Source organism: Notothenia coriiceps, unplaced genomic scaffold (assembly GCF_000735185.1).
Source record: "Notothenia coriiceps isolate Sejong01 unplaced genomic scaffold, NC01 NC01_scaffold00004485, whole genome shotgun sequence".
NCBI lineage: Eukaryota > Metazoa > Chordata > Actinopteri > Perciformes > Nototheniidae > Notothenia > Notothenia coriiceps.
In genome coordinates, this window is record NW_011337186.1 from 577,787 (window position 1) to 594,186 (window position 16,400).

The window sequence follows — 16,400 nt, forward strand, 5'->3', positions numbered from 1 at the left end:
TTTATGCAAAGGCTTGGGCCAAAAACAAAGCTGAGTGCAGTGCTGTTGTGTCAGTTCATCGGGTTTACACACCCATGTTCCTTTGCTGATTACTCCAGTGCATGTGTTGATGATGAGGAGTGCACAAGGGTCTGATGTAATACGTCTAAAAGGGATTTGAGCATGTGCCCCAAAGGGCATTTCCTCGTCCATTAATGCTGTTGCCGCTGTGTTTTCACAAGGATGACAGTGCTTCGGTTCTTTAAAGGGAGAGTGTTTTCCCAGGACATTTTCTGTCTTGTTTCAGCAGGCTTGCCTGAAGGGGGTCAGCCAAGAAGTCACCCTTAAGAGGTGATAATCCAATTGCTCATGTCCTCACCAGATTTGTTTTCCGCTTGTTTGGCAGTGTGTTTGTGTCTGTATGTGTGTTTACAGAGAGTTTAAGCATGCGTGTGTAAATGTAATAGGCGTAGAATGGGAAGCAGAGGCAGCAAGATGCCATTGGTTTTCTTCTGTGTCCAACCCCGGGCCCCATTCTAGATCAGAGAGAGGTTATGGAGGCCAAGTCTGTCAAAGGCACACCTGCAGGGAAAGTCCAAAAACCCTGACTGCCAGCTTACACAGGCCCGTTTAAGGTGTGCTTATTTGGAGTTTAACCCTGACTTCAAATGTCCTTTCCCTCTCTCCCCCTTTGTGTTTGACCAATGGGCCTTGTGCTCTTTTACTTTCTTTCCTTTCTTCTGCCTCCCTTGGCTCTTTAATCTCCTCCACCACCCCCACCCTCCCAATTCTCCTCCCCCTAATATCCGAACCCCACATCACAGAAAAGGTCCCTCCCAGAGACAGCAAGCGGTTGAGTAGAGTGGCTTAGCAAGGCCAGCTATAGCTTGTTCACTTGCTGTGTGGTTTTCCCTTGTGTAAAAGAGGGTTTACACACTGAAGCATATTTGGAACATAGCAGAGCAGCTATACCCTACAGGTAGTGCTTTAACCATGCTGCCGCCATCCAAGAGAGTGGGAGGATCATAAAAGAAGTGTGTTACAATCCCGAGTTCTTCCTCTCTGCTGCTGATTTTCACGCGCACATCTTTCACGTTTATGCAAAGCTTTTGAGGGCATTATGCAAGATAAGCTCATTTTCTCGTCTGATTCCCACTCTAGTACATGCTTTAATGACTCTTAAAGCCGAGGGCTGCTTTTTTAGGCATAATAGAAGTCCCGCAGTCTCTCAGTTTCAACGTGCTTTTTCCACACCTGATCACTTTTGTTCACCCATTTTATGGCTATTGGGGAGCAGGCGGAGGTGAGCGATTTGACAGTGGTTAGTGCCATGAGCCCTAATGTTTATTGGAAGCAAGCGTCTAATAATTTTTGATTACCCCAGAGGAGGTATTAGCCATGTTAGTCAGCAAGGATAATTTCTTATTTACATGCCCCAAGCAGTGAACACTCCGAAGGAACACTGGGGCTAAATGCGCAACAAAACGAATCAAACATGCCAAACGAGAAGCTCCATCCTGGCTGGCTGCAGGGCTGAAGCTGAGAAAACCTTCATTATGCATTTAACATAATTCATTTAGAGGGTTATCAATTTGCAGAATACAGAGAGGATGTTTGGAGGGGGAAGCGAACACACCATATCAAAACGAGGGAAGAGAAAAAGGAACAAGGAAAAGCGAGATGAAAAGGAGAAAGATATTCAGGGATAGCTCATTGCCTGGATTTTTTAAATGTTGTTCCAATTACACACTTTTCCATGTTCTGAGGCAGAACTTGCATGTTAAATGCTGCAATCTCCTCTCTTTTACCAGTGTCCCGCTCCGCCCCCTAGCTGATTTCTTTTTAATGAAAGCCATTTGGCAAAGGAGTTCTCTTCCATACATTTTTTTGTTGAGATCGAGGCTTCGCAGTTGTAGTTCAAATATTGTCTTTCTGTTCATTTAGGGTCTCTCTTTGTTTGGCCTCTGTCCTGCTTACTTAGGGGCTTCTTGTATATGTCTCTCAGTGTGAATTTCAGGACAGTTACTACATGTTTTCATTTTTCTCCCATGGCAACACACACACTAAGACCTTTAAAAGCATCTTTCCCTCTGCCATCAGGCAAGGATGACTAAGGCCCCATTAGAACAATTGCAGGAAACTTAGGGAGACGGGGACTTTTTAAAAGAATGAAAGCAGGCAGAAAACACCACTATCTTGTGATAACCAGTTCTTTCTCTCTTTATCCAAGCACAAAAACCTCCAACTTGGAAAAATTACCCTCACTACATAGTGACATATTCAAAAATAAAACAATGAAATCAGAGAGGTAGGAAAAAGAGAGACAAAAAAAGAAAAAACATTTAACATTTTCCAAAGTAAAGAGGGGGGCTGCATTGTTTTGAACGAATGCTTACTCCCAGGGATGCAGTCCTTAGACAACTGAGTGTCTGCAGGAGACATCTGTGAAGCCTGACCTTGTGACCCCGGAAAGAATGCTCTTTAGGTGGGGGGAAAACTGCCTTTACCACTGCACCATGGCCTACAGGACAGCCCAGCAGCAGCACAACAAACACAACTGAAAAAATAACAACACAACAGACCAACAGTCGATGGAAACAATTAGGTGGAGAAAAAGTGAGACAAGCAGAATAAAGAGAAAGAGATACTGTAAATACAGAAAGAGAGGGAGACAAAATAAAAAAAAACATTAGAGATAGAGAAAAAGGAGGTAGATAACATGCAAAGAAAACACGGATCTGATCTGGATTGTGCCTCACAGGCCTGGCCGTCTCTTACTCCTTCGCACCCCCCCNAGATGGAGAGCTTCAAAAAGCTGAGAGCTATAGAGCACTGCTAATTAATAGCATCAGAGGAACAGCTTTCTTTTTCTTCCTTCTGGAATTTTAATGCTTCTTATTAACTTGCAAGCCAAGAAGATAAGGAGCCTGCATTGTGAGTCGGGTCCATCTCACTGCAGGACGCCTACAGTGGCCATGGTGTGATGGAGAATTGCTTATACCTAGTTTGGAAGATAAAAAAAACAAATCTTTGGTAAATTAATATAAAATAACTGTACATTATTGTTCGCAGACATGTTTTTATTTGCATGCATTTGTTACATTTGACTATTATTTAAAATGATATTGCTGTGTAAATCCAAAAGCTGAGGTCCAGGAATGCAAAGAATAAGAATTATGAACAGTCGGCAAGGCAGAGTTGCAGTAATGTGAACCAAGGCTTTTCAATTTGTATTTTTCACAGCAGTAATAGGCTCCACTTTTTCTGCCATAGCAATTTCCACTGCCAACAGCTGTCAAGCCCCTAAAATCAAAATTAGTGCCATGGAATTGGGCCTTAATGAAATGACCTGCTGGATTTACCTTAAGGAGCAGGGCGGACAGTCAATACTTGCCTCGTCAAAACCCTCTCTCTGCATGCTGCGGCCCCATTAACGAAAGGAAATAGTCTCGAGTAAATGTATTAAGAACTACTTCCCCCTTCTAATTATATTTTTCCTTTCTCCTTTCATAATTCATTCACTCTTTCATTAGTTCTTAATATTGGAAAAGGTTTTTAAATGGCTCTTCCGTCCTCACAGGGTCACCAATTATGTGTCACTATGTATTACAGGAATGACAGAGGAGTCCATGTTATGTGTTGGGGATAATTGTAGTGTCCCAGCACAGTTAGGATGTGGAAATATATTTCACTGCAGAAATACAATATTATCTTCATAATACTGTACAGAATAATCCAGTATTAACACCATGGGAAATGTAGCTGTGGGCTCCCCTCTGCCTTTGCTTCCTGTATAGAACAAGGTGAATGTGTGCCAAGGCCCGGTGGAGGACACTGGGCCCTGGTTATTGACTTGTAAAGGAGCCAGTAGGTGAGGGGTCTTGACAAGACATGAGCGTCTGACTCTCTTGTAAAGCTGTATCTGATTTTTCTGCTAGTTGGCTCCCTGGAGAAACCCACTCTACCCTCTGTTGATCAGACTCACTCACAGCTGTATGGAAAAACGCGTAGTTTTGTGAAAGGAGATGCGCTCGCAGTGTATGCGATAATTCCCTGTTAGGGTGAGAATGAGAGCGAGGGAGGGGGGAAGCAGAGGAATCAGCTGCTAGGTGAAAGAGCTGTATCAAAGAGAACATGTAGTCTTTCAGTCAGTATGCCAGAAAGAAAAAAATCCCCTTAAGATGAATGTTTTTGTTAAAAGGGCCTCTGCATTTGTGTAGGTGTGATAGTATGAACATAACAGAGAATTGTATTAGCAAGAGGCCAGACAAAGCAAGTATTAGCTAAGCCAGATACTCACTCCTCACAGACCTGACTAATTTATGAGGGTAAACTGCGCCGACAGAGAGAGAGAGATGCAGGTGGAGGAAGGAAGTTTTCATTGACTCTCCAGAGCAGGCCAAGCCAAAGCCCCGCAGGGATCTCTCTCAGTTTGAACTTTATCAGGGGCTACGCTTAATCAATACACTATCGGAAAAAGAATTAATTACTAAAGCAGAATAAAACAGCTGCATTTTAAACCAAGGATTCATCAATTCTGTAATCTCTTGGTTACAGCTCAGGTGTCAGGAGGATCATTTCAGCTCCATGTAATGAGGAACTGTGGGAGTTTACCCCAACCCTCCATCCCCCTCCTCTATGTTTCTGACCCCCTCCCTTCCAACCAACACCCATCCACCTCCTCATTAAGATATATGCCTTCCCTTCTTTTTCTCTTTTTCTACCTTCTCAGCTGTTTGTCATCTCCCTACAATATCCTCTCTTTCTTTCTTTCTTTTTGTACACATCTCCCTCTTCCTTTGCCCCATCGTTAATAGATGAACTGTATTCTACTCTCTCATCCCCCCCATCCCACTACATTCCCTTCCCACCAAATTCCTGTCTTTGCGGGGATGGGACGAAGGGGTATTAAACTTGAAATCTCTGGTGCGAACGCTGACTGGAACGGGACATTCCCGCTGCTGCAGCCATCGAGCCGGACATTCCTCCGCTCAGACTGGGACACCGCTGGTATTGGGCAAAAAGGGGGGCGTAGGGGATAAGGGAGGTTAGTGTAAAGAGTAAAAAGAAAACAACACATTGTGCGCAAATAGTAAAAATGTATTGAAATCATAGAGTGTGACGATCAAAGAAGAAGATTGGCTGAAAGGAAATGAATTACGTACACTGAACACGTTTAGATACCGCAGGAACTCCAAAGGAAGTTTCTCTAGTGTCACAATAACCTTGGTCGTGCTGTTGCCCCTACCGCTGATATCCACCCCTCACAGTCCTTGACCTCAGCCCAAAGCCTGCACATGGACTGTCCTTGACTCCCCCACTACGGGGGATTTCAAGGCAGGTTGAGAAGGGGTTATGGGTGATGAATTGGGTTTTTAGTGAGCTCATTAGGAAGCCAAACAGAGTTTAGACTGGCGGAGCGGGGCAGCAGCGCAGTAATCAGTTCTGCTCGCTTTGTTCCCTGCCTCCAGGACATTTGTGTGGAAAAAAAAGAAAGCGAGTAGAAAAAAAAACTTCATGGCATTTGCCTGATGAGAGGGCTGCTGAGCAGAGGCTACAATCTGATGGTTGACTTGTTGATTTATAAACCTTTAAATCCATTTACTCCGCCAACCCCTCAGCTCTCTGCTGAAATATACTTTGATGCCACTGTCCATCAGGTGTGGCAAAGATGTCTGCAATAAATCCAAGTCTTTGTCTGCTCTCAGGGATAAAAACAGAGAGTATGTTTGTTTTGGTTTGAATTGTAATTGAGGGTAGAGCATCGCCGCTGATGCTGTTGTCATACATTGCCTCAAACACTGTAAGCTGTTCTGAATCACAAAACCACATTCAGTTAAGACTGGCAACCAACACATGGCTGCTTGCAATAGCGAGGATTCCAAAGCAATTTTCACTATTAGACAGATTCTTGCATTTTCGTGCTTTCCATTTCTTTTGGTCTGTCTCATCTCTTTATTCCCTGCTTTCACAACATTATTGTTCCAAAGTAGAGCAACTTAGTCATTTAACAAAGGAAAAGTGTGGAAGCAGCTTGTTTTACTAATGATCATTCTTGTTTCAATTCAACATCGCCCCGCTTGCTTTTGGGAAATACCTATTCTTTGATATTTAATGCAGCATCAAACCTGAGAATAGGCGTAGGCATGCTTCTCTGTGGAATCCCAGCCCTGTTTTTCTCTCATAACAATTGTAAATTATTGAGGGAGTAGCGCAAATTGTAAGCTCTAAGATCAAGAATAGCTCCATTGTACCCTTAAGTAAGGGGGAAAAAGAAGGACGAAGTCTACCTGGACAGAAACAAGGTTTGGACAGGTGCATTGGCAGGTTGGTTCATTTGTTTATCAAGAAGAACTGCGATTACCTGTGAGACCAATTAGCCCCATTCGATTTGGAGTTTAAGGGGAGCACAGGAGTAGTGTTGGAGTGCAGGGGGAAGTGGGGTGGAGTTGTCAGCAAGGCAGAGAGTGTGAAATGTCTGGTGGAGACCCAAAGCCCTTCATTAGCCACTGATCCCTGTCTGCTGAGTGAGGAGCAGTCATGGGCATCACAGCTCCCTTTTAGTTCCCCCAAAAAGAGCGGGGTGGAGGGTAGCTCCCCCGTCCCCTACAATTTAGCCCTTTGCCATTCATGCAAATTGGGTCCTGACATCTGCAACAGCCTGCCTCCTTTCTTTTATACATCTTTATTCCATCTCTATTCTTTGGGTCTTTTACCCTCCTCAAATAACAGCCCCCTTAGGATGGCAAAGTCTTGTCTCAGCTGACATCATTTTATTTGTATAAAAGTAGCACTTGTCTGTGCATTCAGATACACATGTATATGCATGGAATAGAAAACTTCAAAGTAGTCATGTTGCACCCCTAAATGTTAGATATCATGATGTCATGAGGAATGAGTTATTTTAGGTCAGGTTAATCAAACTAATAATGTGTTCAGTGTACAGCATTGGATGGTGTGAATACCTTTTTTCACACAGTGAAACATTTTAAGGGTTAGACAGATCATCTTATGAAAAGATCAAGAGAGTTGTAGTCAGTGACTCTGGAGAAAAGGCAGTAACCAGGCAGCCTGCCTCCCCCCCATCACCCTTCCTCCCTCACCCTTCTGGACGAACTAGTCTTCTTTGGCTCCAGGGGAGAGGCTGTAAGGGGAGGGTGGCTTTGCTCCAGCCCTATTTTGGATTAAAAGGTAAAATAGCCTGACTGGCTGTTAAAAACAAGTTTTACCTACAACCCTCCACCCTAACCCCTCCCCTCTCATTCTCTCCGTTGCCTCCACTTCAACCTCATCCTCTATGGTAGGGATGTGCACAGTGGGGTCAAAGCTGTGCCTGTGAGAGGAGAGAGGCCTTGTATCGGTGGAGAGGCGATAGTTATCTCCAGCATTCCAGGGATGACAGAGAGATATCTGCCTGATGGCAGGGTTAGGGGGCTTAGAGAAGGGGCGGAGAAGGGAGGGAGGTACAGGAGTTGTTGAGCAACTACCCCCACCTCCTCCCTCCTTCCTTCCCTCCCTGCCTTTCTTACTGCCTGACTGCCTCGCTTCCCCACACATAGAAAAAAACCATCTAATTAGAAGCTCTTATTCCACTTCATTTAAGGGAACACTTAATGATGTGTTTTTGGGGGAGACAACTACGCATTACTTCTCATGCAAAAGGAACCACTCAGTCGTTGCACTCAGGATGCAGATACTGCTGTGTATGAGATGGAGCCTCGTCCTCATTGCTCCCTGGTGTCATGGCTATTGAAGAACTGAGCAAAATGTCCTCTCTGCTTCACCTTTAGCCAGTGTCCTGGTGGTAACAGGGTAAGGAGGAGGCGGGTTGTGACATCTGAGTTTGGCAGCGGGACTTGCTGAAGGAGAGAGTTTGTTGTAATTGCTCTGACAGGTTTTAGGGCTGTTAATGACTCCGGCCTGAGCGCTACCAATTTGTCAGCATGCTTGCTGTTTACTAAGCTGTTGTTTTATGGTCCAGTGCAAGGGGCTGCTGCTTGTTTAAGCACAGATCAGGAAATAATCAGCGTAAAACACTAGCTGCAGTGGTGCAGCCCCACTAAAAGAGTTCCGTTTAGAGCCCTCATCTACTGTATGGATCTGAATGAGCGCAGTAAACCATATGGTGTGTGGTCACACCGATGTGTTACTTACTGTTAGAAATTGGACGCTCAAGTGTGTGTTTTATCATTAAAGGGATTATGTTCTACTCGTTAGCACTCTTCTGTTTTGCATGTTACGTGAGTGAGGAGCATATTGCTAGCATGCGGTTATAGCCAGAAGACCTGTAATCCCCCGTCAGCACAGAGGGCTGGCCATTCCACTGGTGTGAATAGAGCCTCTACGTGTTTGTGTATGTGTGTATGTGAGAGAGATTGTGTGTGTGCGTCAAGAGCATGTGGTCCCAGAGCCGGCAAAGACCCCTTCGTAAATCCAGAGTAAATAAAAGGGGTAACCAGACGGACAAAAGAGGAGCCCCCACTGCTTCTCTCATTCGCTGCCATTTGGGGGACTGAATGTGCTAAACGCCGCTTATGTTGGCTGAAAAGTTGAGGAGAAAAAGAGGGAAAAGGGAGGCTCTAAATCCCCTTCTTCTTTTCTCTTCATTCTCTGAGGCCAAGCCTGCAGGGCTAGAGGTGGTGTAAGAGGAGGGTGTAGGAGGGAGGGTCACAGTGGTGTGCTAAGGTAGAGAAGGCCAAAGGAGCCTCTTAGCTTCTGTTCTCCTTCCACTCCTCTTTCCTTCTTACTACCCTCATGAGTTGGTCTCTCCTCTTCATTTGGGTGAGCTCGGGTGAACATGCCTGACTAGTTTGGGCTGACAGGGGTTGTGGGGGGTCTGTTGTAATTAGTCGCTTTAACCACAGCTTCCATAAGCCACTGCCTCTACACTCTTGCTTCATTACCCTGAAACAAATGCCGGAGCCTCCCAGTGCAAAATCGCTGCACAGCCTTTGAATAATACACACACAACATCTAAAGCTTGTCTAGAGGCTTTTCAGTAGATGTTCTTATTGTACAGGGACCAACACGTCTGGGGTGTTATTTGATAACTAACCATGACTGGGTTTGAATGTTCTCCAACTATTGACAAGTCATTATTCATTCATGCGTTAGTTTATCGGAATGGTAGAGCAGCAAAGGGAGGGCGTTCTGATAGACCCGCAATATGCTTTACTCGCGGCCATATCCATAACGCTTCCAGGCCTGACTGACCTCAGTGGCTCCCCGAGGGGCAGGGTGGCTCGTAGACGTGAAGCATGATCTCTAGAGTCATTAGGACTCCCCCAAATTACCTCTTACTTTCCGCAGACACACTGTGCTAAAGCAAGGCATCCTGAAGCGACCCTGAATGTGCCAACATTAGATAAGCAGAGTTGCAGTGTGTTTACAGTCCTTTCCCAGCCCGTTAATGAGCTCAGCCCTGAGACCAATTTACTCACAGGGCAATATATCTGAATGCATTTTTAATAACCACCCACTGGTGATGAGAGAGGGAATGTATGTGAGCGTAATGCGCTCTTGGACTTGGTGCTTGTTTGTTTGCGAGTGTTTTCATTCACTCTCGCCCTCATTGCGTCTGGTCATTGTCTTCCATCTCGCCTGATTACACCTTCTCGATTTCCGTGCGAATAAAAATAGGCACAAACTTTCATTGCAAGCACTTTAGGTCAACATTTTGATAGAGTGGGTAAGGGAGAAGGAGAGAGGAGGAAAGACTGAGGGAAGACAGACAGAGACTGGGGAAAGAGTGGGAGAGAAGGGGGGGGCTTTCTTTTTTCCGTCTCCAAGGGCGCTGCTTTTCCAAAAGTGCCTGGGGCTACACTCCAGCACCTCGGCTCCCCTAGGCCTTTCGGCTGCCTCCTAATAGCCAACCCCCATCTGTGTCACATGGCCAGATGATGGGACGCTTCCCCCTGCTTGCTCTGCCCTGCACTTTTTTTTTTCTTTCCCCATTTTTTTTCAGAGTGCACATCCACACAGGTTAGAATGGCAGAGTTGCCAGGGAACAGTCAGAAGCCATTAGCGTTTGGGACAATTTGCCCTGCAGCGTTCCTTCTCTCGCTCATAAGAAAGGAGTGGGGGTGGATGCAAAGCACCAGCTCTCCTTTAGATGTAATGAGGTTGTGCAAGTTGGGTCTTCTTTATTCTTTTTCTACTCTTTATTTCCTTCACTTTCCTTCTTCATGTTCCTCTTCTGTCCTTCTTTTTTTCTTTTCACCTTCTGTCCACATTTGATCTTCCTATATTTTGAATACACACATTTCTGCATGTATATTTTTCTTCAAAGACCCTATTAATACTGAGTACAACGTTTGTGCTTGAACGCCACATGTCTGATCTGCGCACACTTGACAGTATCCATGTGCATGTGAGAGAAAGACAGAGGGAGAGAGTAGCTGAAAGCCTTGGAGTCCGGTTTCACCCTTGCGGGCTAGGGCAGGAGGCAGCGAGCATGCTGGGTAATGAAGTGACAGGTCAGTCTGTAAATACGCACAGGTCGCTCAGGCCCCGGCCAGGGGGGAGGCTATCGCATTGCAGTGAAAATGGAAACGTCAATAAAATTAATCTGCTAGCCTTTTGGCCACTGTGTGGTTCCATTGGATGAGCCTGACTGCTCACAGCAGGAGAGGGATTTAGAGACTAGCTAAAAAAACAACACAAAACCTAGCGGCAACAAACAAACAACCAAACTGTGTATCAACATTATTCAGTGAAGCTCAAAGCAAAGAAACAAGGGGAGGGTGGTTCAAATTCACAGCTCACTAGTTGTTGTTATTGAAGTTTGGAAGCAAACTGGGGGAGTAAGACTTGACTTCCGTCTGGCTCGCATTTCTCAGGAAGCCCCTCACAGTCAGGGTAGCGCTATGGCCAGACCAAAGTTTATTGTTTTAGGCTTTCCTGAACAAGGATTCGTACTTAGCCTGGGATTTACGGCATTTGCCACTAATGAATGCCCATTCTACAATTACAACACCCCTAGTCTGTGTCCCCATTCCCATATGTCCTTCAGAGGGGCTGTTGCTTCTTTAACTTCACACGGGGAGCACAAAGTCGGCACTTCTCTGTTTTCCTCTTTCGTGTGGCTCTGCGCTAATGATGTGGAAGGAAAACACTGTGCACTGAAAGAAAAGAAAGAGAGACAGAGAGAGAGGGAAAAGAGGGAAAAACAAGGGAGAGGAACAAGTGGAAAAAGTAGTCTGAAGCGAGGGCCCCTGCTGTCCTTGTATTCTTCATTTATTTTGCATTTGATTACGCCACCAGTCGGATCCTTTTTCTTTCCCCCTTTTTAATGTTATTAGTTCAAATATTTATGCGAGATTAAGGCTTGTATAGGTGGTTGTGATTGATGCCTCCCCAAAAACAGGAGGACATGCAAGTCTGAATTTTGAGAATGTCAGGGTCCTTCGCTGTCTTAGTGGAGGAGTTTTTCAGATACATAATTTAGATGCCCTCAAGGAAGGCTTTCAAGGCATTTGTGCCCGGGGGCAAGAAAAAATAACTATGACTGTTAAAAGTAAATCATTTTTGCTAATGCACAATTAATGCCGAGGAAGAGGAACAAGAAAAAGGCAAAGAACAAAGATGGAAACTTCGGTTTAAAAGAGAAATCGTGCCTTGGTTATGTGCATGTTTTCTTCTTGAAATCAAACGCTGACGGACATTAATGCAGGCGAAGCCGCCGCTGGCCTGTCATGCTAATCTTGTGGCGGAATCACCTAGGGGAGGGGTTGCTGCGAGGAAAGGGAGTGGGAGAGGAGGACTAACAGAGTTGGGGCTCGGGGTGGGGTGGGGGAGGCAGACAAGTCCATTATGTGCATCGAAGTGCAACAATGAACCACCCCAAATCACATCCCTACTTTAGTACTCATGCGTCTACACTGGATGCCGTGAATGATCAACTCCTTTGAGTTTTGTTTGTATGTGAGTGTGTCTGTGCACGCAACATGAATTTATGAATGTCTGTGTATTACTGTATATGTCTCCGTCCTGTACCCTTTGGCTCCCTTCAAAAGATGAAGAAGAAAATGCTCTACATTATGTCAAGCATGCAAATTTAATTGAATTAATGACATGAGTCCGAGGCCCCTACTGTACTTGAAGGCTCCTTGTCCTCTGGCTCCATTTTTTTCTCTTTCCTCCTCCTCCTACTGTAGAACTGAGTGAGGAACCTAGTGTTTCAGCGTCCAACCATAACATTACCGTCATTAACCCCTATTCCCCTCTCCCGTGCTCTGGGGCATACAACAACTCTGCTAGGCCTCTGTGTAAACCCCTCACTCACTGTACAGACCTTCCTCTAAGGCCATCTAAATCCCCCTACCTCCATATCTTCACTACACAACACTGGCTTTGCTTTGGCGATCCTCTACCCCTCAGTTCTTTTGAAATCCTATATATCGCTGGTATTTGTCCGTTTATCCATTTTTCATAAGCCTTAAACTCAGCTTTGAGTGTCTGTAGCTCTGAGAATTTTGAGATCAGGATTTTCTTTAAAAACTGTATTCTGAGCCAGTGTTGTAGTGGGATGTTATTTAACCCCTAATTTGGTTTCTGTCTAGGAGATGGCTTAGACAACAGCGTTGCATCGCCCGGCACAGGAGATGACGATGATCCGGACAAGGATAAGAAGAGGCAGAAAAAGCGTGGCATTTTTCCCAAGGTGGCCACTAACATCATGAGGGCGTGGCTGTTCCAGCATCTCACGGTAAGCACAGCCATTACCTTTCTTTGGGGAGATACACATGTAAGAAAACAACCCAGGTATAATCACACACACACACACACACACACACACACACACACACACACACACACACACACACACACACACACACACACACACACACACACACACACACACACACACCTGTCACATAGTCGTTACTGAGGGACTGAGTGACAGCTGAGCTGTGATGCTCACCTGTCAGCCACCTGTCACAGGGACACAGTGACCAGGTCAATCTAATCAGTTTGGACTGTTTACTCTGCTCAGCACACTCTGAGTAAGAGGGACCAACAATCCAAGACATTTACTCCAATATGAGATGCTGGGGCAGATTAAGAGCAATGGTAGCCACTGCTATTAAAGGTGTGTCAAGATTCAGGTCAAGTACAAATGGAAATTGAAATCAAACATAAATATTTGTTTTTACACTAACTACTATAAGTAAGTCTAGATTTGAAGAGGTTTATGGGTACACATTGTATAGACCAACACCAAAATAATGTTTGTTTTTTTATTTGAAATGAGCAAAGACTTAATCTATTATCTCTTGGTCAGTTTCACATATTATAATCCTCTTTACTTTGGGACATTATAGCTCATGTTGGAGGTACATCCTTATTTTTGCTCTCCTGCCTAGCCATTTATGTGTGTGTCAGTCTGTTTCTCCGTCTGTCTGTGTGTGTCATGTAAAAGGGGATGAACCACATGTCCCCCCCACCCTCACTAATGTCAGGACATTATCAGAACATCGGGCTGTATTGATTTTGCAACACAGGTCAGATTTCAGAAGGAGGTGGCCTCACCAGGACACATAAGCTGCTCTTGGAGCACGTGGCTCCCTGTCCCAGAGATGGAGGGGACAGTGTAGGGGGGAGGGAGAAGTACAATAAGAGAGAGTAAAGGAGACTTGCTTTAGAGGTTCAGTCTTATGGATCATCCACACATTTAAGAGGGTCAGGCAGCCCTTGTGCACTCTGTACCCCCCCCTCTTTACCAATGCCCAGCCACCTGCCCAAAGCTCCTGTACCCTGATTACCTAACCAAAAGCCCAAGTAATGTGTGGCCAGCAAATACGGCCTAATTGAAAGGCCTGTAATCCATTACATATTGGTCAGGGATAATCAGGAGTGCTTTAATCACTTTTATCTATTCAGGAGCAGTGAAGCTGCAACAGCAAAGCCCTGAGCCTCGCAGGCCTTAGCGGCTCCACCACGCTAGTCTGCATGCTTATTATTCTCATCATTATCAAAATGACTTCACAGCTGTTCACAGCTTCATCGCTCCCTGACTGGAGACCTCTCACCAAACCGTTCAGACCATTCAGTGGCTGAGGGCCGGAGGCAGAATCAACTCCTCTAAAATGTTTTTGCTTTATTTGCTTCTGCTTTGTTTTTGCTTTAGGTCATTTTCTTTTTATAATTTTGAAGGAACGATGCCTTGTTTGTGCTCTAAAGAGGCAAACAACATTGGCAACATTTTTATTAAAGCAGATAGTACTGTATGTTTTACTGTAAACCTAACTTGAATTAAGATTAAAAAAGTAATTATTTAGCATCTGTCCTGGCAAAGGCCTCAAACTGCTTCAGTGCTGCTGACATAATGAAGCATACAGAGCTTTTGGAAGAGTCGCCAACGATTATCTTTAGAATTGTTTTAAAACTCAATTGAAAGAGTGGAAAGCAAAGGAGGGGGAATGAGAGCCCTATGTTGGGCACAGGCACATTTTTTCAGAGCGCTGGTTAATTCAGACAGAGCAGAGCTTTCAAAGCGCTCTCTGTCCCTCTCTCCTTTATCCCATCCCCTGCTTGTAGATGTTCTCTCCAATCTTTATTTGTTTCTTTTGTGTAAAGCCCTGGCCAGTCTTGTACAAATAATAATCCCTCCCTTTTAACCTGCCTTCATTTCTCTACTGAGGAAGAGGACTAATTGAATTATCCCCCTTCTCACCATCCAATTCTCCCACCAATAAACTCTCTCTCCCTCACACACACACACACCCATTAGCCATTCTCCTTTCTTTTAATTTGTTAAGCAAATGTATTTGCCTTTGCTGGATGCGTTTGTGCAAGGGTGAATTCTTGGGGACTTTGGCCCCTGAATGGCCTATAGCGGCATTCTGCCATTCATGCATTCATTAACTGAGGGGTGAGGAGTGAAAGGAGCGGCCTTGTATTTTCCTCAAACTGCCGGGCCAGCATGGAGCTCCTCTTCTATGAGCCACAGGGGTCTCTCTACATATGTTCTCAACATCCAGCTATTGTCACATCTTCTGAAAAGCTCAAAAGGACTGGACCCCCCCTCACACACCGAAAAACAACACAGGCCAATAGTAACAACTGTTGGCTTTTGGATTCAGTATAACAAAATTGCCCTCTCCCTCTCCCCTCCCACCCTCCTTTGCTTCACTCTGACCTCACACTCTCTTGGGAGAAATCACAAGATGCTTTTCTTCACGACAGTCACATATAGCAGGTTGCCAACATCCCTACCATGCTAACGTTCTAGGGAAACATACAGTTTTTGTTGCCAAACAGAACAGAAATGTGCAAAGACTCCACGGTGAGTGTGTACAGGGATTGATAAATCTCTGAGCTCTTTCAGACTGAGCCCATATGCACATGTTGTTGAAAGCACGTGAGCTGGCAACCTTAAATGCCCCATATGTAATTGGCAAACGGCAGGACAGATCAGCTGGTGTTAGCTGGCAGAAGACGGTCAGACTGTCTCTTCACTCCCACCTTCCATCCTCCCTCCCACTCTTTCTTTCTCTAATACCCCTCTCCCTCCCTACGAGTTTCTGGATGTCTTCCAGCCACATTAGGGGAAGGAAAATCCCAGACTGTTGGTATAAGCTTTTCAATACTACAGGGAGATTATGTTATCAGAAAGGTAAACTTCCCTGTAAGGGGTAAAATGTTATACTGCACTTCAAAAGCATTGGACTACACAATTCATAAGAGGGTAGGCAGGTAGAGGGATTGTAAGATAGAAGAAGAGAAACAATTGTGTGTAAGGGAGAGAAGTATAGATGCCGTGATGGGAATTGTTCTTATATTACACTAGGTGATGCCCCTTTTTTGGCCAAAGAAAACTCTAAAATCTACAATTAGCCCCTTGGTGCCCCTGGCCTTCCTTTCCTCTCACCCCCTGCTAGCCCCCTGCTAGCCCTTACTCACCCCTGTAAAGACAAGGGTCGGCCACGCAATGAAAACAGGAAGCACTCAGATACAAAGATACCACTCTGGGCTCTGGCCTTGTCTTTTGACTAGTGTAAACCCTCAAACACCTATGAAAATAAATAGGGGACCTCAGGAGCAAGCCAGGCCAGTTGAGGGTTGGCACACGTGTGTATGTGTTAGCTTAAAAAAAGGGAGGGAGGGAAGAATTGAGCGAGAGGGGGAGAGTGGTCAGTCAGATGAGTAAAGAGGTAGCCCTCTCAAGCATCAAGCGTCTCAGGTTTTGTGTCGGGCCACCCTTTGGCCTGGGTGTTTGGGGAAATTCTGTTAAGCTGCTAAGCCAGGTGTATTGGTCCCCTGGGCTCATTGAAAGGGAAGTGATATATCCCTTGGTCATTTGGAAAGACCTTGGACTGTGAGCAGCAGAACTGAGTTCAGATGGGAAACGTTCATGTGGTATTAGATGAATGTTCAGATATTTGTATTAGTACAATGCTCCATCGTTTTGCCACATCCAT

At 45.1% G+C, this 16,400-nt stretch overlaps 1 protein-coding gene across 8 annotated transcripts in view; it reads left to right on the plus strand.

Moving 5' to 3' along the window:
- meis2a (Meis homeobox 2a) overlaps nucleotides 1-16,400 on the plus strand; it is an 81,174-nt gene that overhangs the window by 19,265 nt on the left and 45,509 nt on the right. For 7 of the 8 annotated variants that reach the window (XM_010767556.1, XM_010767558.1, XM_010767551.1 and 4 more), the window contains exon 8: nucleotides 12,540-12,685. In XM_010767556.1, the coding sequence (XP_010765858.1) occupies nucleotides 12,540-12,685 (146 nt within the window). The remainder of the gene's footprint in view (nucleotides 1-12,539; nucleotides 12,686-16,400) is intronic. The other variant, XM_010767553.1, reaches the window with a different exon arrangement.